The sequence below is a fragment of the Papio anubis genome, chromosome 1 (assembly GCF_008728515.1).
Source record: "Papio anubis isolate 15944 chromosome 1, Panubis1.0, whole genome shotgun sequence".
Taxonomy (NCBI): Eukaryota; Metazoa; Chordata; class Mammalia; order Primates; family Cercopithecidae; genus Papio; species Papio anubis.
The window spans coordinates 176800451-176824624 of record NC_044976.1 but is presented as its reverse complement, the minus strand read 5'-3'; the positions used below and the strand labels follow the sequence as shown (position 1 = coordinate 176824624).

The 24174-nt window shown below is 35.9% G+C and overlaps 1 protein-coding gene across 4 annotated transcripts in view; it reads right to left on the bottom strand.

The window, feature by feature from the left end:
- Positions 1-226: 226 nt before the first annotated feature.
- The window catches only part of TRMT1L (tRNA methyltransferase 1 like), a 38902-nt gene continuing 14954 nt past the window's right edge, over positions 227-24174 (bottom strand). For 3 of the 4 annotated variants that reach the window (XM_031657635.1, XM_031657633.1, XM_031657637.1), the window contains exons 8-15: positions 21224-21473; positions 20625-20837; positions 18870-19060; positions 9971-10049; positions 6233-6399; positions 5128-5190; positions 1610-1736; positions 227-1500 (exon numbers count right to left, since the gene is read on the bottom strand). In XM_031657635.1, the coding sequence (XP_031513495.1) occupies positions 1248-1500; positions 1610-1736; positions 5128-5190; positions 6233-6399; positions 9971-10049; positions 18870-19060; positions 20625-20837; positions 21224-21473 (1343 nt within the window). In that variant the 3' untranslated portion in view covers positions 227-1247. The remainder of the gene's footprint in view (positions 1501-1609; positions 1737-5127; positions 5191-6232; positions 6400-9970; positions 10050-18869; positions 19061-20624; positions 20838-21223; positions 21474-24174) is intronic. The other variant, XM_031657634.1, reaches the window with a different exon arrangement.

Below are 24174 nucleotides of genomic sequence, written 5' to 3'. Positions count from 1 at the left end.
TAATATTCTATATTCATCTAATGCCCATCCACCAGATTTTTTGGTATATGTCACAGAAGTACTTTTTTCTTAGGTAGTATATTTAAACCTTTCAGTTATAATAATTACCACCCCCTCCTCCCCCAACCCCTGACTTAATGTTTGTAAAAAGTTACATACCTTAAGAAATATTTACGGATAAATATGGATTAAATCCTTGAGACAAAAACCCAAACTTTAAACCAAATCCTTTCATCCAAAATCTTATATTCAAATGAAGTAAAAATTCCATTAAGGAAACAATATATTTTTTTTCAACTAATTTTTATAGTTACATCAGCCTGGGCTAATTATACAAAAAATTTATACAAATACAAAACCAAAAATACCAAACCAAACAACAACAAAAAAAAACCCCCAAACCCAAAAACTCTCATTCTATAAGGTGACAAATTTTACTTCTGAGAGGTAGTACAACCAACCAAATGAATACTGTACGTGCATTAACTGAGGCACTTAAGATCACCCAACCTGTTTAATTTATAACTAAATCTCCTCTCTTCAGGATTTCAGTGCTCATGAACAAGTATTAGAACAATGGTCTCAATTTATTTTGACAAAATCTTACTTTGAAGTTTACTCATTTAGACCCTAAAGTTATAAAAATAAAGTACTTCTATCTCAGGCAAGTATTTAATTTCTCAAAAGCTAGTAAGAAATGAAAAGATCAATGTGGGGAGAAGTACGATTTCTTAAAAATGGGTACATATTTTAGTTTTCTAATTGTGAAAAACATTTATGACCTGTAAGAACATTGTTCTTCCTTTTCTATTCAGGGTCATTTTAATATGTGAGCCTTCAGCTTCATTTTGTACACTACAAATAGGAAAACATAAACATCATGAATCAGTTTAAGCAGAGATGTGATTAAGAATTGTAAAAGATAGCTTTCATAACATACATAAAATTCCAAACACTTTGCATGTGAAAATGTTCCGAATGATTAAGCAGTAGGGTGATCTCAGTGAGACTTGGCTTCATATGAAATGTTTCCATTAAAATTTTAAGTGTGCCTTAAAACAAAAAGAACTTGGAAAGCAAAGCTCCCAAACCAGCTAAGTTAGAAACTGGTCAGTTTCTGAATGAAAATGACACTGTCTTTTTATTTTTACTCTACTGAATTGAAAGAACAGAAAAAGAACTACAGTTGGTATAGAGAACTATTAGGCCATCTATACAGACACCTGAGAACCAACTCTTTTCTACGTTTACCATCTTCTGCAGCCACTTGCTTCTGCTTTGTCATTCACTGACATTTCAACTCTTTCAGTTACTGTATCTTCAGATGCTGACTGGACAAGGCTTTCTGACTGTCCTCCAGTGTAGGTGGGGGTGCTGTACTTTAAAAGGATAGATTTAAACTGCATCAGAGGTGCATCTGTGCGTACACCCATTGGGTCAAAATGAGTTCGGCTTACTCGAAAGCCTGCTTGAGATAAATAGCACAAAAACTTCTTTAACCTGCAACAAGGAAAGAAAAGAAAAAATAATCAGGTTTTTGTATTTTTATTTAAATCACAATATTATTAAAATATAAAATATATACTTTGTCATTCACTGGGTGTCTTACTTTGGCATATTCATTCCTTTAATGCTGTGTCTGTGAATGTTGTAATAAAAGGGAGGATGTTCAGTACTGACATCAGTCTTTTGCTTCTTGCCTAAATTTGTGATCATTTCATTACTTTTTCTCTTTCCTGCAACATACACATACAAAGTTAGCATGCTCTTAAAAATTACAAGCCAAATACTTTTATAACTATATATTTGTCTCAAGTCTAAATCCTGACACATTATTTCAACCTGTCTCTCCAATCTTAATTCTTATATTCTATTTTCACTGTCCTTCACTTATGTAATTTTCATATTTAACTGTCTGCTGAATCAGAACTTCCTTTCTACCTTCTTCAACTTCAAGTCACACTCTATTTTGTCTCCTGTAGGAAGCCATCTGTGAATTTGGGGCCAGTCACTTCACAGATTTCATTGTTGGTAATACTACACTACACTACTCAGAGTTTGATTAAGTTCTGTCATTTTTTTCTTTTCTTATAGTTCCTTAATGTGTGTAAAAGTCCTTTCTCCCCAAGTTATATTCTAAGTTCCTAAGGACAATGTCTTTCATTTTTATACCTGTATTTCTACTGAGTGCTCAGTATTGGATACATAGTGGGTCTTCAGTAATCACAAAACAAAGAAAAACAACACAAAGTCTTGAGAGCTTGGACAGAGAAACTGATAAAAGGTCAATGTTATTATCTCATTGCCTATTTCTCATCACAGCACTTAGTTTTTTCATTTTGAGTGAAAGGAAGACAGCAAGTAAGATTTTAGAACTGTATCCTTCCAAAAATCACAACATGAAAACAACTGAGATAGCTATCCAATACTATAATGAGATTTTGCCTGGTGTTCAATCCTTGATTATTTATATATGAATGTTATGGTCAAACCTTACGTCCTCAGGGAAAGTAATTAACATCTGCTTAAGGAAAGTATTCAGAAGGTGCCAGGGGCATTGACATACACCTATAGTCCCAGCTACTTGGGAGGCTGATGTGGCAGGATCGCTTGAGCCCAGGAGTTTGAGTCTAGCCTGGGCAACATAGCAAGACCCTGTCTCTTAAAAAAAAAAGTATTAAAAAGGCAAAGTTGATACATAAAATGATAAATTACATTCAAAATAAATATAAATTATTGCTGAATTGTTGCCTTTTTACATAAAAACATAAAGCAAAAAGGACAACCTGGGATCCATCCATCAAATCAGAATTATAATTTGAAATCTAAAATTTGAAATTGCATGAAATCTAATGAGGCACCTAGTCAAAGGATAGATACCCAGATTTAGTACAAGTTTTAGGAGCATCTGAGGCAAAAAATCTGATGTAATACCTTAATAGTGACTATCATCAGCAGTATACAGATTTTTTTTTTGGCCCAGTAATTTCTTCCTTTTCAAAAAATTTCAACTTTCCTTATCAATTAAAGGGTATATCTGTAGGTTTGTTACATGGGTAAATTGTGTAACGCTGGGGCTTGGAGTCCCAATAACACCAGCACCCAGGCAGTGGGCATAATACCCAGCAGGTGGTTCTTCAGTCCAGGCCCCAACCCATCCCTCCTCCATCTAGTAGTCCCCAGTGTCTATTATTCCCACTGATGTCCATGAGTACCCAAAGTTTAGCTCCCACTTATAAGTGAGAGCATGGGGCTTTGGTTTTCTGTTCTTGCATTAGTTTTATTAGGATAATGGCCTAGAGCTCCATCCATGTTGCTGCAAAGAGCATGATTTTGTTCTTTTTTATGGCTGCATATTATTCCATAGTACATATGTACATTTTCTTTATCCAGTCCATTGATGATGGGCACTTAGGTTGATTCTATGTCTTTGCTATTGTGAATAGCACTGCAATCAACATATAACGTATCTTTGACAGAATGAGTTATTTTCCTTTGGGTTTGCATAGTACTATCATTTTAAGATTTTATGTGTTGACCAATGGCCTTAGAATAACCATATAATTTAAGAGTTATAGAAGAGCCCACAAAAATTAGTCTAATTTCCTTAATTTATATATGAGAAAGGCTCACAGATTAAAAACAATTTTTTTTTTTTTTAAGATGGAGTCTGGCTATGTTGCCCAGGCTCACACAATCCTCACACTATCCTCCCACTTCAGCCTCCTGAGTAGCTGAGATTACAGGTGTGTGCTATCGTGCTCTTGGCTTTTGAAAATATTTTTAAAGCTTATTTGTTTTACTTTATCCTAAAAAGGATTTAAGACAATTTTGCTGAAGGGGAGGGACCTGGGTGAGTTTATATAACAGCGCCTGCAGTAGGATAATGATCTTAAATCTAATTTTTTTTTTTTTTTTTTTTGAGACAGTCTTGATCTGTCACCCAGGCTGGAGTGCAGTGGTGCAATCTTGGCTCACTGCAGCCTCTGCCTCCCAAGTTCAAGCAATTCTCCCACCTCAGCCTCTCAAGTAGCTGGGATTACAGGCTTGCACTGACGCACCTGGCTAATTTTTGTGTTTTTAGTAGAGACGAGGTTTCACTATGTTGGCAAGGCTGGTCTTGAACTCTGACCTCAAGTGATCTGCCCATCTCAGCCTCCCAAAGTGCTGGGATTACAGGCATGAGCCACTATGCCCAGCAAATCTAATATTCTTTACAGTGTATCATAATGCTTCTTTGTCTTCCCTCCAACAGAGAAATTAGGTAGAATGTATCAATTTAAGTTATCAAATTAAATATATCAATTTAAGTTATCAACAGAGAAATTAGGTAGAATATTATCAATTTAAGTTATCAAGATGCCAAATGAACATGGCTGTTGGAAAGAGTATACAGTAGCTATTTAAACTATATACTATTAAAAGGAATTTAAGTTTCCTTTCTTTGAAGGTCAACACTAAACTGTTGAGCAACTAATAAAAAATTACAGCTTATAACTAAAGGCCACCGCTCTTTCAAACTTAACACTCTACAGTCGTCTTTTCATCTGTATTCAAAAACACATCTGGAATCTAAAGTTTTTTAAAAAGCAAAACAAAACCTTAGACATTAAGGCAATGATATTTTAAATCTTAACGTCCTTTTAATATGAATTTACAGTGCCTAACACAGTTATATTTAAAGTATGCACATATCCTAAATTATATGAAAGGCCATATAATAAAATCTTTTGGCTGGAGAATGAGGTCTTCTGGTTAAATGGAATTGCTATAAATCATATATTAATGAGCAATTTTAAAAAGAATTAGAATAAAATTTTATCTTAACTATAAAATTAAATATAACTTTATCATATCTAAATTGATCTTATTTTATTCACATGATTCAAGATCATACAGTTCGTTCAAAGGGATAACCATATATTACAGATGTGAACAAAGCATATGTTAACAGAAATTTCCAATGTGTGAATGTTGATAAACAAGTTTTACTACAGTTTTGTTGTCATTTAATATGAAATGTATTTTTAAGTAGGCTATCATGGCAATCTCTTTTCTTCCTACCCTTTTGCTATATGCCATTTTGACCTGATATGTACAAATGTACACACATATATGCATACATACCCTGTGCAATGTAATTATCTGTTGTGGTGTCATCTGTAGTTTTAATAAATACACCATTTTCTTCTAAAAAAAAAAAAAGCAAATGGGAAAAGAAAATATTTTACAGAATGACATAAAGCAACTCAACTCAAAGTTTAAATAAAACTTTATGAAATTCCATCCACACTATTTTCATGAATATGCAAGAGACTCTGTGGCCAAACTGAACTGCAAAAATTACATTGTTTAACCCTCTATAATAGCAGCTTCTAATTATTTATGAGAACACTAGGATATTCAATAGGCTCACCTTTATATCAACAGTCAAGATACAACTACAAAATTGGCTGTTTGTACTAAAGAGAAAAAAAACACATAGCTTTCCTGAATGAGAAGTATAAATCTAGTTTCTGTGTCTCCATAGATATTATAATTTTTGGCCACATTACTCCTAAAGTTTCTTTTTCTAGAAAGCAGATCTAGGGTAATAAAAATCACAAAGGAACTTTAGGTTTTTTTTTTTTTTTTAAATTCTTTTAAAAAAATCTAGTAAAATTAAAAATACACAAAAAAGGGAGGTTATCTTAAAAAAAATTGTCAGCGCATGGTGGTTTGCCTGTAATCCCAGCCACTTTGGGAGGCCAAGGTGGGAGGACTGCTTGAGCCCAGGAGTTTGAGATCAGCCTGGACAATACGGTGAGACCCCATCTCTATAAAATTATTAGCCAGGTGTGGTGGTGCATGCTTGTGGTTCCAGCTACACAGGAGGTTGAGGCTGAGGCAAGAGGATCGCCTGAGTCCAGGAGGTTGAGACTGCAGTGAGCCATGTTTGTGCCACTTGCATTCCAGCTTGGGTGAAAAAGTGAGACCCAGTATCCAAAAAAACGCAACAAAATCAACAATACTATTCATCATTCATCTATTCATCTCAGGCCTGATTATAAGCCTGAGGAAAACTATCTAATTTAAAAAAAAATTAACCAGATTATGATTAGACTCATTAGAGAGGATTTACTAAAAACACTATAATTATATTGCTTTTATTATAACATCAAATACAATTGAAAAAGATACAGTATTTTTGGTAAGTAAATTAAAGCTAGTAAGCTAGTATTCAATTAGTCACCTTGCTTGTTGAGATTTGAAGGTGTATGAATTGAAAACTGACTTTGAGGCGTACACTCTGATTCAAAGATTAATGTCTTTATTAGGGTCTGAATGTCATCCAAACCATGGTGAAGTGATTCAAATAGCATTCTTTTGAGGAATCCAGTATTGAAAAGGGAACTTGACCTGAAAAGAAAAGAATATACAGAGAACTGGGTTTGAGAAATATTTCTCTTTAAAAAAAAAAAAGTCTTCACAATTTAAGTAAGACATATAATTAATTATATGACAGAGTAATACTTAAATTAAAAAATAATTTATGATTTAATTTAAAACTGTTTATTATTATTTTTTGAGAGTCCCATCCTGTTGCCTAGGCTGGAGTATTTTATTATTTTTTAATAGAGATGGAGTCTCATCATGTTGCCCAGGCTGATCTCAAACTACTGAGCTCAAGGGATCCTCCTACCTTGGCTTCCCAAAGTGCTGGGATTACAGGTGTGAGATACCACATGCCTGGCCTAAAACTTTTTATTTTCTATTTGCCACTCATTTTATCATATCAGTTCTCTAAACTAGTAGCATTAGTCAAGGAAACCTAAGTCAGTAAGAATCTACTGAGGCTGGGAAGGGGAGAATTAGTCAAGGAAACTTAAGTCAATAAGAATCTACTGAGGCTGGGAAGGAGAGAAGGGAGAGAGTGATGAAGAGGGGTAAAAGAATATAAATGTATTTATTATCATTGAAGTACACAGTTAAAAATGGTAAAGAAGGAAAATGTTATATGTGTACGTTACCTTAATAAAAAAAATAATTTATTGAGCTCTCATAAGGTATACAGTACTATGGTACATAAAGGGTGTGTGGAGGATATACCAAAATAAAATATACAATGTTGACCTTACAAAAGCCTATAAATCTAGACAGGAAAATAGAGCAATGAACAGGTTTTCACGATGCACATTCTAGTCACTAATAGAAAATCTTAATTCTGGTGTGTTTATGGTGGCAGGGTGGGGCAGGACAGGGCAGGGGAGCACATATATGAGAATTATATGTGGTGATGGTATGGTTCAAAAATGGTCTGGGGTGAATCTGATATGCTTCCCATTTAATTTGAGAATCACAGGTATAATGGACAAAAATGAAATTCTGAGTAAGATAAACTGGATTCCAATCCTGGCTCCACCACTTACTAGTTATGTAATCTTTTTATTAAGAGACAGGGTCTCACTATGCTGCCCAGGCTGAACTTGAATTCCTGGGCTCAAGGGATCCTCCTGCCTCAGCCTCCTGAGTAGGTGGGACTATAGATGTGTGCAACTGTGCTGGGCTAGCTATATAATCTTGAGTAATTACTACTTTTGAGTCTTGTATTCCTCATCATGAAATGTAAAATAAAACTTTTTTTTTTTTTGAGACAGTCTCACTCTGTTGCCCAGGCTAGAGTGCAGTGGTGCAATCTTGGCCCACTGCAAACTCTGCCTCCTGGGTTCACGCCATTCTCCTGCCTCAGCCTCCCAAAGTGCTGGGATTACAGGCGTGAGCCACCGTGACTGGCCAACAATAAAACTTCTCTATATATCCTCAATGTATGGTAGTTACTATTGTTAGGGTTAGCAAATATATATGAAAGAATATATGATCTTAAATTATCAAATATGTGATCAATAGAAGATACACTAAAGGGAATTTAGAGATTATATTGGGTTGAAGCACTAAGGAGAGACTTCAAAAAGAAAGTACAATTTGAACTGGAGGTGGTAGAGAGGGGGAAGGTATTCTCATGAGTGTAAAGACATGAACACAATAGCTTTCATGTGGAAATCATAAGGTTTTATTAAGAATTCAGGCTGGGCGTCGTGGCTGACGCCTGTAATCCCACCACTTCAGGAGGCTGAGGTGGGCGGAGTCAGGAGTTCAAGACTAGCCTGGCCAACATGGTGAAACCCCCTCTCTATTAAAAATACAGAAATTAGCTGGGTGCAGTGGCATATGCCTGTAGTCCCAGCTACTCGGGAGGCTGAGTCAGGAGAATCGCTTGAACCCAAAAGGCGGAGGTTGCAGTAAGCCAAGATCATGCCATTGTACTTCAGCCTGGGCAACAAAGTGGGACTCTGTCTCAAAAACAAAAAATAAAAAAAGAATTCAGTCCTGGGAGTCAGAAAACCTAAGTTCTAGCCTTGGCTGTGGTATGAATTTTTTTGGTCAGTTTTAGCAAGCACTTAAAAACACTGTGCCATAGTTTCTTCATGTGTAAAATAAGGCAGTTAGGCTAGAAATCTTCCTTCTGGATCCAGTAACCTGCTATTTTTAATTTCCTCAGTTCTGAATCAGTGAGTAGGATCAATGTGCAGATGCTATAGGTGAGAACTAGTTTTAGAAGAACTAGAAGGTAGGGTTGGCTAGGTCTTTCTTAATCTAAGAGTATTTAATAAGATGAAGATAAAATAATGAGCATCAGCACAAAGACATTTACCATTTGGGTCGATTTCTAGGTTTAGTAGGTGCTTAAGCCTTGACCTTATAAAGTAATGAGAAGAAATTTGCAATTCTTGTCACAATGTTGTTAGGAATCTTGAATTTCTGTAAAAATCTTGGCTGGGTGCAGTAGCTCATGCCTATAATCCCCAGTACTTTGGGAGGCCAAGGCAGGCGGATCACTTGAGGTTGGGAGTTCGATATCAGCCTGACCAACATGGAGAAACCTGGTCTCTACTAAAAAAATACAAAATTAGCTGGGCATGGTGGCACATGCCTGTAATCCTGGCTACTCAGGAGGCTGAGGTAGGAAAATTGCTTGAACCTGGGAGGCAGAGGTTGCGGTGAGCCAAGATAGCGCCATTGTACTCCAGCCTGGGCAACAAGAGCGAAACTGTCTCAAAAAAAAAAAAAAAAAGAATCTCTAGTAACAAACTTAAGGTAAGGATTCTGATTAAAAATAATTTGGCAGGGTGTGGTGGCTCACACCTGTAAGCCTAGTACTTTGGGAGGCCGAGGCAGGCAGACCACCTGAGATCAGGAGTTCGAGAAAAGCCTGGCAAACATGGCGAAACTCAGTCTGTAATAAAAGTACAAAAATTAGCCAGGTGTGGTGGCGGGTGCCTGTAATCCCAGCTACTCAGGAGGCTGAGGCAGGAGAATTGCTTTAACCTGGGAGAGGGAGGTTGCAGTGAGTTGAGATTGCGCCACTGCACTCCAGCCTGGGAAATGAGCGAGACTCCATCTCAAACAAACAAAACCCAAATCAACTTTAAGGTACAATTAGCTGTTACCAATGATGCAAAAGCATATACACATTAAATATTTCCAATTGTGTAACTTTACCTAAAACAAAGGCAGACACTTTCACATGCCTTTCTCACTTAAAACTAATTCTTCTAGGACCTTTTATATGAGTTAGCTCTTCTATAAAAAGTTATTGTGATCATTTAAAAATCACATGCTAGATCTACAATGATCAATTTTAAAAAGCTTCTTTCTTACTATTCAGAAATGAATTATCTAGTTTCCAGATCATCCAGGCTTCTCTTTTATCTCCATTGCCTCTTAGTTCTGTCACAAACTAGAGAGAATAACGGTAGAGAAAAATCCCAAAATATTAAACACCTCGGGTTCATAGGAGGAGAAGAGTCATAACTATTTGCCTAGACTTAACAATTGAATTTAAATGTGTTTTTTACCACACATAATAAAAATCCGCAATTAATCAATCAATAAATCAAATTTTAGTATGTTCTTATGGCTGGTCACATACCACAGAGGTCCAAGTTCTATTGCTGTCTTTCCAGGCATGCTTCCATGACAGTTACAAGGCAGCTGTCTATATGGGTTTTCTGTAAAAAGATAATAAAAGGAGAAGTCAAAGGAGAAGTGACTTATACAAATAGTAGTAATTGTTATATTAATATATTATATTAATAATAATTTGCAGCTACTATATACTGAGGATCTACTATGTGCCAGGTATTATGCTAAGTATTTTATGTATATTTTAATTGAAGTCCTTACAACTCTCTGAAGTAGGTATGTTAAATTCTCAATTATACAGATCAGAGGATTAAAGCTTGAGAGAGGTTGTGGAAATCCATGTCAAATGGCTTATTAGAGGTGTAACTGATATTTACTTACTATACTACATGAAATAATATAAAGAAGGAAAGTCTTATAAAGTTTACAAGAGATTCATATTTCAAAACTAACTGATTAAGATATAATTTATGTGCAATAAAATATATATATTTTATGTAAAATGGTTGATGAGTTTTAACAAATATATACACCCACATAACCAACATCCCAATCAAAATGTAGATATTTCTCGTAAGTTAACTCTTCTGAATTTGGAAAGAAAATGAATTGCTCTATTCCTTATGCTTGATTCATATTCAGCCTTCAAATGTAGGCTAGAATCTAATTTGGCTTAAAAAGCAGTGAATGAGAGGCCTGATATAATCACAAGGAAATTGGGGAGATACTAGCACTATTCTTAGTTTTCAAAATAGGCTAATATTTGACTAAGGAACTTTTAAATGCACTCAAGGCTCACATAGTCATTTTATATCAGAAATTCTCCAACTAATTCCCTCCACTCTAGGCCACTCCTGGGTTGATCATTCACTTTCTTGGAATGAACTGATCTAATCAATCAGTCCCAGATATATTCAGAACCAAAGAACAGTGGCAGGAACACAGGTCAATAGCTTCTTGCTAGATGATAATATCACTGCTATTCAATACAATTATTGGTATAATGCATAGTTATGAGATCTTATTTTACATTTACTTAAAAGTGTCCTTCACTGCTCCTAGGTCTACTTTTCAGTATCATTTAACTCTAAGCCTTGATGAAAGGGTGTGGTTAGCACTGATCTAAGTTTTGTTGAGAACTATGGTCCTCAAATATGAGTACACTTAAGAAGTCTTCTCTTGAACCATTACATCACTAAACTACAAATACTTATAAGCAGGCATCATCCAATTCAAGATGGCAATTTATACTATAGTTGTCAGCTACACCCACTTACCGCAGGCAGACAGCATAAATGAATTACTAATCAGCTTGTATCTTCATGCACTTTGCAAAATAATCTTATCATACAAACCTGTCTTTTCCCAAGCCTCTTTGCTAGGATTTCTCAGATCTAAATTAGCATCAGCAAATTTCCTCTCCAAGGGCCAAGGCTATCAATTCAAGTTACCAGCAACAAATAATGAAGCGATAAAGAAGAAAGAAAACTAGTATTTCCATGTTACCGGTATATAAGCGAGGAAGGCAATACCAGATGAGGAATTAAAAAGTATTCGGAGACTTTTATTTAAATGCAATAGATTAAACATGCACTCTATCTCTGCTGTTTCTTAACGCTTAAATGACAGCAAGGAACAAAAATTAAACTACAAGAATAAACAAAATGGGAGAGGAGGTAACAAAACATGAGAGATGCCAATAAAATTTCAGAAGCAGGTATCACATACAATGGGGTAACTGATTATCAGACCAGAAAAATCTAAAGCGTAAGCCTGAAATGGATAGATGGGCAACCAACAAAACACAAAGTTCCTTAGTGTTGTGGGACCCTGTAACGGTTTGAAAATGGAGGGTAATGACTATCTCTGAAGATGACTGTAGAGAGGTATTGCAAAAAAGAGGTCTGGTTACAACTTTTTAAAGGGTTCAGTTAAAACTCCACATCTTCTTTAATACAATCAAGCTTCTGTGTCTTCCGCATTCCAAAAGATGAAGTTAATCTTTGGTGAGGCTAAGCTACTGAGGATATGAAACCATTAGTTTTTGTTACAGTTGAGAGTGAGATGTCTGAAAACAGAGGGATTCAGTAAAAATCTGCTTTCCAGTCTCTGTCCCCAGTGTGGCTCTCCCAGGGCTGCTAGAAGATTGGTTGATTCCTCTCTGGAAAAATTTACCAATCCAAGAGAAAAGATCTATATATACTTGTTGGCATTTGGGGGTGTCTTACTAAAAAAACCAGACTGGTATCTTATCACAGTAAAATCAATTGGTTTATTTTTATTTTTATTTTGAGATGGAGTCTCGCTCTGTCACCTAGGTTGGAGTGGAGTGGTGCGATCTCGGCTCACTGTAAGCTCTGCCCTCCTGGGCTCATGCCAGTCTCCTGCCTCAGCCTCCTGAGTAGCTGGGACTACAGGCGCCTGCCACCATGCCCGGCTAATTTTTTGTATTTTTAGTAGAGACGGGGTTTCACCGTGTAGCCAGAATGGTCTCGATCTCCTGACCTCACGATCTGCCCGCCTCGGCCTCCCAAAGTGCTGGGATTACAGGTGTGAGCCACTATGCCTGGCCAAATCTGTTGGTTTATAAGCTCTGCCCCAAGTGCTTCAAAACAATTTTTCACTGTGGACAACCGAAGACCACAAGACATTTGAGATCTATCATAACAGAGAACAAAACTACAAAACAGAAAAAGAAAGTTAAAAAACAGGAGAACTGAACAACAAAACAACAGCAACAATATAAAACAAACAAAAAACCCCTATTCTCCCCTAAATATAAAATATGCCCAAGTATAATCAATTCTTAGAAAGGTAAGAGATTTTGTATCCCTAAAACAATAATATGACACTATTAAAAAAGGAACAATAATCACTTGACTAGCCTAAAGAAAGAAAAAAAGGAACAGTGAAAAAAATATAAAATAACTCTTAGAAATGAACAAAATATGACAGAAATTTAAATAAGAGTTGGAAAATAAAAATTAAGGAAAAAGTATAAAGTAGAAACTAGAACTTTGTCAAAGAGATGAACAGTATAGATATTTTTAAAAATTAGAGGATTAATCTAGAAGATCCAAAATATAAACTAAACAGAGTTCCTGAAAGAGACAACAGATACAATTTGAAAGGCAAAACTTGTCCAAGAAATAACACCCCTCAAAGGCCAGGTGTGGTGGCTCATGCCTGTAATCCTAGCACTTTGGGGAGATGAGGTAGGCAGATCACTTGAGGTCAGGAGATTGAGACCAGCCTGACAAACATGCTGAAACCCTGTCACTACTAAACATACAAAAATTAGCTGGGAGTGGTGGCACAGGCCTGTAGTCCCAGCTACTCAGTAAGCTGAGGCAGGAGAATCGCTTGAACCTGGGAGGCAGAGGTTACAGTGAGCCAAGATCGCACTATTGCACTCCAGCCTGAACAACAGAGCAAGACTCCGTCTTAAAAAAAAAGAAACAGAAAAAGAAAAAATTACCTCCCTTGCCCCCCAAATTTATCAGAGCTGAAGAGCTCAAGTTTCTGACTTAAAAGAACTCAGAGGCTAGGTGCAATGGTTCATGCCTGTAATCCCAGCACTTTGGGAGGCCAGGGAGGGTGGATCACTTGAGGTCAGGAGTTCGAGACCAGCCTGGCCAACATGGTGAGAGCCTGTCTCCAGTAAAAAATACAAAAGTTAGCTGAGCGTGGTGGCATGTGCCTGCAATCCCAGCTCCTCAGGAGGCTGAGTCACGAGAACTGCTTGAACCTAGGTGAAGGTTGCAGTGAGTTGATATCGTGCCACTGCACTCCAGCCTGGGTGACTGAGTGAGATTCCATCTCAAAAAAAATAAAAAATAAAAAATAAATAAATAGAACTCAGATATTATCCAGTAAAATGAATTTTAAAAGATGAATTCATACACATATTATCTCAAAATTATTTTGGAATATTGGGTTTTCTTAGAAGAGATATTGTAAGAGCATTCGGAGAGAAAATAATGTAACAGACTAGACAAAAACAGCAGCAGACTTCTCATTGGAAGCTAGAAGACAATGGAATAATACCTTGAACATTTTGAGGAAAAAATGATTTCCATCCTAGAATTCTGTACTTAGCCATGCAATACTTCTCCGCAATCTATAGGAAAAAGTGTCCACTCAAAATGAAGAAGTAAACAAGGGAAGTGTGAAAATACAAAGGATCTGCGATACAAGATTTATCACAAAAAGAAAGTCAAAGAAAATTTCCAGGATGATGGTTAAATAGAAGCCTTGGACAACAGATTTCAGCAGATACAGAAAACAAACAATCCAAACTACAACACGAGGGCTGTCTCCAGGGGAGTGAAATTTGTAGCCAAAGATTACCTAATGTACTTAACTATGCTGAAAGAAGCACTGAAAATGTAGCAAAGAGTTTAGGGATGGATTATAAAAAGTATTTTTTTAAAAAAGGTAACAGGCACAGTAAGTATTAATTCCAGAGTTACCAAAGAATTGTATAAGAAAGGAAACATTATTATAGCATATTATATGAATCAGTTTTTATTTTTATTTTTGTAGAGACAGGGTCTTGCTATGTTGCTCAGGCTGGTCTTGAACTCTTGACCTCAGGCAATCCTACCTTGGCCTCCTAAAGTGCTGGGATTACAGGTATGAGCCACCATGCTCAGATTCATATGGTTTATTTGTGCTGTAGCAGCCTTCCAAAATGATCAGCAATAATCCCTGCCTCTTGGTATTCATACCCTTATGTAATACCCTTCCCCTGAGTAGGCACTGGTTTTAGAGACAAATTTCTAACAACTAGAATATGGCAAAAGCAATGGAGTATTACTTTGAGATTAGGTTACAAAAGACCTATTCTATCTTGCTGGCACTCACTCACTCTCTGGTTCTTCTGACTTGCTTTTTTTAAAATTTTTTTTAAGAGATGGCATCTTGGTCTGTCACCTAGGCTGGAGTGCAGTGGTATAACCATAGCTCACTGCAGCCTGAACTACTGGGTTCAAGTGATCCTCCTGCCTCAGCCTCCCAAGTAGCTGGGACTAAGGGCACACACCACTGACCAACACCTTGATCTGTGGCCTTGTGAGAGACCCCAAGCTAGTGGACCCAGCTAAGCCATGCCTAGATTCTTGACTCATAGAAACTATGGGATAGTAAATGTTGTTTAAAGCCAATAATTTTGGAGTGATTTGTTACACAGCAATAGACAGCAAATAAAATTTGCGAACAATATTTATCTATTTATAAAAACGCAAACACTAAATATTGATGTAGTCCAAAGTGGAGAGGGGAAAAGCATGCATGTGACTGGACTGGTTTAAAAAGCCAAATACTCTTTTTCCATGGAAGGAAGTTAGATGCATTATAAACATGTTATTTAGAAATACGAATGTAAGCATTAGAAGAAACAGCTGTGAGATTTTAACTGTTCAGGGAGTCAGGCAGAGATTATTATTTTTATTAATAAGACTTATGGAACTATTTGACTTTTCTTTCTTTTTTTGAGATGCAGTCTTGCTCTGTCACCCAGGCTGGAGTGCAGTAGCATGATCTCAGCTCACTGCAACCTCTGCCTCCTGGGTTCAAGTGGTGATTCTCCTGCCTCAGCCTCCTGAGTAGCCGGGATTACAGGTGCCTGCCACCATGCCCAGCTAATTTTTGTACTTTTAGTAGAGACAGGGTTTCACCATGTTGGCCAGTTTCGAACTCCTGACCTCAGGTGGTCCGTCCACCCCAGCCTCCCAAAGTGCTGGGATTACAGGCGTGAGCCACTGCACCCAGCTATTTGACTTTTTAAACTGTGTATTACAAATTGATAAAAATTCTGAATGAGATGACTTCTTTGTAGGACATACTTGTTTATTCTAAGTTCTGTATGATTCCAAATAAAATGCAAAAACAAATCATTGCTTTATAGTTATCACTTATCAAGTCAAATATTCTTTAAAACGTTTGATTAATGTCACATATATAAGAAGGAAAAATTATAAGAACTTCTATAAGGCACTCAAATTCTTTAGACTCTTTAAGTATACAGGCTATTGGACATACTTTGGGGAAAGAAAAGCTTTGAACATGAAGGAAACAAAGTAGTATTTTTCTCATGAGCTCTATTGAGTAAACTGAGAAAGTTAAATTTAACCAAATAAGAGATGACTATAGAAATTACGGCAAAAAGAATGATGACATACACAGAATATTTTTATATGTAGAGATTAATCTAGCAAAACAGAATGTTAAGTGTTACACATTCTAATAACATAGAGATGGTACAACAAACAAAAATTAGGAAGGGAAAAATGGAAAACAGGAAGCTAATTATCATTTGTGGTATCAAGGAGCCAAAGGATATTACTTAAAACTGATAAATCCAAATTACAGAAGTATATACATATTTACTACTAAAAGTAGACATTAATTAAGGAAAATAAACAGGCTGGGTGCGGTGGCTCACGCTTGTAATCCTAGCGCTTTGGGAGGCCAAGGCGGGTGGATTGCCTAACCTCAGGAGTTCGCGACCAGCCTGGGCAACATGGTGAAATCCCGTCTACTAAAATAGAAAAAATTAGCCGGGCATCGTGCCATGCGCCTGTAGTCACAGCTACTTGGGAAGCTGAGGCAGGAAAACTGCTTGAACCCGGGAGATGGAAGTTGCAGTGAGCCGAGATCGCGCCATTGCACTCCAGCCTGGGCGACAGAATGAGACTCTGTCACACACACAAAAAAAGAAAACAATTACAATAAAATATATAAACTAGCCTCTTATCTAGTCAAGAAAAATGGAAGAAAGAATAAATAAATGAAAGTATATAAGGGGACTATGACCATAGGAACTAAGGAGATTAAAAGGAATTATTAGACAACACTTAGCTCAACCCTATGTAAATAAAACAGAAATGCTAGGTGAATATTACTAAACCTTTAAGGAACACATAATTCCAATACTAGTTAAACTAGTTCTTAAGAACTAGTTTTTTAAAAAAAATCAGTTTTCAATTCCAAGAATTGAAAAAAGGGAAGCATTCCAAATTATTTTTGAAGGGAGTGTAAACTGATAGATCAAAGCCCACCTAAAATTATGCTACAAAACTATATACCATCTCATTTATAAATACTGAAACAAAAAATCCTTTAAAAATTAGCAAATAAAATATAGCAACATATTAAAAAAATACTACCTGAAAATAGTTTATTCTACAAAATCCAGTTTGGTTCTATATTGGAACCTTCTATTACAATTAATCAAATTAGTAAGCCTAAAGGGAAAAACCATATAATCATCTCCACAGATGCTGAAAATGCATTATGACAAAATTCAACATCTTGACAAAATACAATAAAAGTGGAAATGAAGTATTCTTCCTTAATGTGATAAATGATACGTATTGCAGATGAAAAGCCAGTATTATGCTTGAATCAGAAAGCACTAGAGGTTGGGTACAGAGGCTCATGCCTGTAATCCCAGCACTTTGGGAGGATGAGGTGGGCAGATTACTAGAGGTCAGGAGTTTCAGACCAGCCAGCAAACATGGTGAAACCCTGTCTCTACTAAAAATGCAAAAAGTAGCTGGGTGTGGTGGTGTACGCCTGTAGTCCCAGGTACTTGGGAGTCTGAGGCAGGAGAACTACTTGAGCCTGGGAGGCAGAGGTTGCAGTGGGCCGAGATTGCACAACTGAACTCCAGCCTGAGTAACAGAGCAATACTCCATCTGAAAAAAAAATAAAAAAAATAGAAAGCACTAGAGGAAACCAAAACTAAGGAATATGACAGAATGCCCTCCATTACCACTACCAGTTAACATTACACTAAAGTACCTGAACAAATGAAAAGTATATTATATTTGTAGGAAGCTTCAAAAATCACAGTATCTCCCCAATTTAATGTGATCAAAATAATATGCCAACTGGGTTATTATTTACTTTTATATTAAGGGGTTAACAAAAGATCAATACAGGAACACTGAAAACAAAGAGCTCTGAGTAGGGATTGCCATCACAGATATTAAATGACACTGAAAAGCCTCCGTAGTCAAAACAGTATGATAGACATGTATGAATAAATATCTAACCACTGGAACAGAATAGAAAATCTAGAAACAAACTCAAATACATGTGGAATTTTAGTATAACATAAAGAAGGTATTTTCAAATCAGTGGAGGAAAGGTGTACTATTCAATACAACCTAATCTACTTTGAATAGTCTAGGAATAGGAAAGCTCTTTCTAACTACAGGCAAAATCCAGACTATATAAACATTCAATTAGCAACAAAAAACTTCTGCAAGACAGATTAAAAAAAAATTTGACAAAATGAGAAAAAAATCTGCAACTTAACATAGTAAGTGCTAAACTCAAAAATTCGTATTAAAAAATACCAAGAACCTAACACAAAACAATGAGCAACTGTTTCCATATCCCAGAACTGAAACAAACAGAAACAGCTTTATGAAGGCATGAACTACAGCTTTTTCCTTGTTTCCCATCCCCAGGCCTGGCATATAGTAGAGGCTCAATAAATGTTTATTGAATGTATTTTATAACTGATGGCTTTTATACACAGCCAGAAACATGAAAAATTATTTTTATAAAATTAATGATTTGTAACAGTCTGGAAAAAAAGTAATCTGACTTATGTTCCTAAAATTAGTTGAGAGTGGAAACTAAGTTATTTCTAGATGTTTTGATAGAAGGCACAGCTAGAAAGCATACATTGTACAGCATGAGTAAATAACTTTAATAAACTCACACGAATGTCTTGTCTGTTGACGAAAGGAAATCCAGTATAGGAAATAACAAAGTTAGCACTGTAATCTTTAAAATCAAAGGACAATAATATGTATAATTAGGGATGTGATAAAGGCTTATTCAGTGGAGGATTATAGATAAATTAAATATAATATATAACTTGAATTTACCTTCTACCATATTACCATCCTTCTGAAAAATTCTCTCTTCACACCACTGACAATGGATCAGGTACTGAATCTTCTTGGCTGTTTCATCTGCTGAAGTAGGTCCCCTCAAAACTCTCACAACTACCAACACAAAATGTTCCAGAGCCACTGCAAACAGTACTTCTATGCCTTTGTTGCATCGGGCTGCAGCTCTATAATAAATTTTTTAAAGTTATTTTGTGGGCTTATCATTTTCCCTTGTTTGGCATTATACTGACAAATATTAACCTGGACAATAGACTATGGGTAAGTTACGGGACATCAAGAAAAATTCAATTCTTATTAGCAGTGCTTTTAAAAGATCATTACTGTAACTTTTACAGAAATTGAAACACAGGAAATAAAAGATGCTTGGGAGGGTCTTCAGTTTCTAGATACTTTCCCTTATGACATCCTCTCAATAGGGCAATATTTTTTGATTTTCAGTCATTTTCACTTTGTTTCTTATCATCACCACCACATTTCTTCCTATCTATTTTATTTCCTATAAAATCTTCTTCAAAACAGTATATGTTTATTGAGTAATGACTATATGCAGGATGGTATGCTAGCTACTGAAAATTGAGTGAAAAAAGAATAGTCAAATTCCTTTCCACCATTAATTTTATAGACTTTTTGGATTAAGCTCAACTATATACCATTTATGTACTCTGCAGTCACATACTAAATTTAATTTATATATATATGTAACTCTGAATTTGCTGATATTACATTATGAACATTTTTAAGCATGTGCAGTAAGTCCTTAGCATGCATAAAGTAAACATCAGTTTTCAGGTAATTAGAAACAACCCTGAAGGTCTATGAAGTCTAATAATCTGTATTTATGCTGAGGTACAAATTTCCACTTAAATGCTCTGAAACTAGTATTAGGGCTGGCAAGTGAGCTAGCTGATCATCCATTATCTATATTCACAATGTCCGTTTATATTATATTATTCCAGCATAATCTGCATATAGTAAGTGCTCCAAAAAAGTCACCCTTTTAAAAATAACTGTTTTCAAATTCTGTTTGGAAATCCTGGTGAGAAATGGAGAGAACTTTCCATTTTGTAAGATGATTTTGGAGAATCAAGTTTGTAAGCCATCATTTTATTCAAACTATATAAATAAAGAAGATAAAATAGAATGGATATAAAAGAAATGACTTTCTTTCTGAGGCAGAGTCTCACTCTGTTGCCCAGACTGGAGTGCAGTGGAGCAACCTTGGCTCACTGCAGCATCTGGCTCCTGGGTTCAAGTGATTCTAGTGCCTCAACCTGTAATCGTAGCTGCGATTACAGGTGTGTACCACCACGCCCAGCTAATTTTTGTATTTTTAGTAGAGACGAGGTTTCACCATGTTGGCCAGGAGGTTTGTTTCATCCTGGGCAACATGGCGAAAAAACAAAACAAAACAATTTTTGCTTTTCCTTTCATATTGCTATCCTTTATCCTACATTGCTCAAATAAACTGGAAATTAACTTTCACTTTAATCTTTTCTTTCTTACTACTTTATTTCAATAACATTTTAATTGGAGAGTAAACTGAATATTTCAGGCATAAGCTTTTAAATAAAATTACAACAGATACCATGTAAAATTAGAAACCAGTATTACAGATAAGGAATACAGGATTTATATTTTGTGCATGTTTTGAGTAATAAGTACTTCTTGTAATATTATCTTTTTATCAAATACTGAAACACACTAAGTACACCGTTGGCGATTTGGTACCTTGCCACTGCAGCTACAACAATTCTGGCTGCTAGTTCCTTGTAATATTCAGTTCGGACAATGTTACATCCGTAGTGACGCCGGGCAACATGCTGTGCCTTGGCATATAAAGAACTGATATCTGTAGAAGTCACTGACACTATGCCAAGGTTTCTTATATTTCTGAATGCAGAATCTAGATAATTCACTGACGTTCCAAAAGGGTCTAGATGTCTAAAATCAGAAAGCATATAGATATATTTTAAAGTCATATTAGTAACAAAAATTATACCATTGTAATTATTTCTAATTATAAAATTCCATGGATTTAAAAGGACATTGCAAATCTATTTTAAGTACACAATTCTGTTTTGAAATTAAGTAATAAAATGATAGTATGATGTATGAGACATGTAAAAAAAAATTTGGGTTAGAGGAAAAGTGACATGCCCAGGCATTTTATTTCAAACACTAGAAAATTTTCATACTGCATACCTTAGGCCAAAAAATGGCATTCATTTAAATAAATAAACAACAACAGTCTTAATTTTTAACTACCCCTCGTCCCCAAAATTCCAGATAAGTTTAGAAAGTGACATGGCAAGTCTTTTTCTACTTACATGAAATCAAAAGATCTCAAATGCATCAGTACATTGGCATCCATTTTGGTCACCTTAATATTACCAATATTTTTCTCTCCTTCTTCAAGAATATCATCACTCTTTTCCTTTTCTTTACTGTCCACCACCACTTTCAATTTGTTTAAATGGCAGTTTTCCTGAATCAATGTCACAGAGTTTTCATTCAAGTCATTGATTGTAACTTTGACTGCATTTCCAAGATGTTTTGCCCACTGTAATCCCATTATCCCTTAGGAAAAATGGGGAAGAAAATGAGTTTTATAATAATAATAATTTTAAAGAATAAAAACAGTATAATGATAATACACAGTTTTGTAAATAACAAATTATTTCAAAATTTAATGTTTTCATGAATCTTATTCTTTCTTACTACAAAGCTTCTCAAGAAAGGTTATAACTAAAAATATGTCTAACAGATTTTCACTAATACTTCTTATAAACCTTTTTTATGATCCTTGTATAATAAAATCTCTATGTATGTTTTTTTATTTTGTTGAATAGTGGAAAATGTTTTCTTTTTTGCTTTTTCTCTGACCATGGAATACTTTATACAAATGGGATTACTCTGCTTGAAGGGAGGATGGGAAGTTGGAATTCCTTCTGCTGAAGTTTACCATCATGGACCAAAATATGAAAAACTTTTCTAGACTAACACTTTTCAAACACTGCATAACACTGTTGTGAATTAAAAAAATAAAATAAAAAAATAAAATTGTGGCCGGGTGTGATGGCTCACACATGTAATGTCTGCACTTTGGGAGGCTGAGGCAGGTGGATCACTTGAGTCCAGGAGTTTGAGACCAGTGTGGGCAACATAGCAAAACCCTATCTCTACAGAAAAATACAAAAATTAGCTGGGCATGGTGGTGCATGCTTGTGGTCCCAGCTACTTTCTGGAGGCTGAGGTGGGAGGATCACCCAAGCCTAGGAGGTCCAGACTGCAGTGAGCCGACATGGTGCCAAGATCCTATCTCAAAGCTGAGACCGTATCTCAAAAACAGAACAAAACCAAAAAACCAAATTTGTAAGCAAATGATTAGGAAGAATTTCTAATCATCTAAAAGGAAGACCAAAAGTGCCCCTTTTCACAGTTTGTCCCTATCTACTAAAGTTATAAGGGACATTCATTACAAAATGAGAGATGGCAACATAAGCCCAGCCAACACAGATTAGTAAACCCCTTATGTATTGGAAATACTGACCATCTTCTCCATACACGTGTCTCATAAATGGAAAAATACCATGTGTTATGGACTTCATATATATGTATTTTTCATATTTTCACAACAGCTTGTGAGGTAAATTCTCACATCCTCATTTTAGGAATGGCAAAACATGCACAATGACTGCTCCAGACCTGATCTAAGTTTACAAAGGCACATTAAAAGAAGAGGCTGGAAATATATTCCTTAGATATTAGCTTTAATGACTTCAGATTTATAAAAGAGTAAAGAGCTGGGTGCGGTGGCTCACGCCTGTAATCCCAGCACTTTGGGAGGCCGAGGCAGGTGGATCACCTGAGGTCAGGAGTTTGAGACCAGCTTGGCCAACATGGCGAAGTCCTGTCTCTATTAAAAATACAAAAATCAACCAGGCGTGGTGGTAGGCGCCTGTAATCTCAGCTACTTGGGAAACTGAGGCAGGAGAAGTGCTTGAACCCGGGAGGCAGAGGTTGCAGCGAGCCGAGATAGATGGCACCACTGCACTCCAGCCTGGGTGACAGAGCGAAACTCTTGTCTCAAAAGAGTAAAGTAAAAGGATATGGTGAAAAATACTGAGAAATAAATTTGGACAAGCAGGTTAGGATCAGATATGGAAGATATTAAATGTAGTCTGAGAACTTTGGAGTCTAGGCAATAAAGATGAATGACTTTTTTGATTGGTAAGTAACAATGTGGTGCTTCAGAGGAATAGCTGTTTAGCAGTAACAGGCAAGACAAATTGGAAGAGAGAAATGACTGGAAACAAGGGTACTATATAGAGGCTACTGAAATAGGCTTGCTATGAAATCATTAAATTGGTGGATATGGAATGGAAAATGTGAGTTATATTGGAAAAGAAAAATTAGAACAGACCTGGTGGCTGAGTAGATATGAGAAGAGTTAACAGGAAAACAAGGAGTAAAAACATGATTCAAATTTCAAATCCAAGTGACTTGGGAAATAATCAGAAAAATCACCTCATCACTTTTACCACATTTATACTGAGACAGTACTAATGCTGATCATCACGGTGGCGGCAGGAGTCTCCTCTTTCAATAGATGAGCAAACTGAGGCACAATTTCCTGTGGTCATACAATTATCAAGTGATAAAGCTGGGATTTGAACTCAGGCAGTCTGGTTCTGCAGTCCATGCTTTTAACCACTACTTTTCCCTGAGGAGAGTTTAGGAAGGAGAGCTAACTAATGCTTTCACTCTTTTGGCACAAACTCCCCAAAAGTGTATTCCTATAATCTTTATGAAGAAAGACTTGGATTGGGTACAGAGGCTTTTTAGAAATTTTCTACTGTTTCTATTTTCTTTTCTCTACTATTAAGTCTTTTGAGAAAAATATTCTCAATGTTTAAAATTTCACTTTATTCTACTGTCTAAAGGCTAGGCAGTGATCATCACAACACAAAAAAGAGACACAACCAGACATCAGGTGCTGCCTGATTGCAGCAAACAAGTATTACTGCAAAACAAAAAACAAACAAACAAAAAAACTGTATTTGAATCTAATCAAATGGCCAATTTACAAAAATACAGGAGATAGAAGAACATGTTATATGAACCACAACAATACAATCAGGAAAAATCTAGACTGCGGGAAACTCTATAGGTCAAAAGACATGTTAACTCAACAAATAATTATCACACACACAGAAAATGATAGAAGGAACCATAGATTTAAAAGAGACTTAGATATATCAAACAATTGAAATACAGT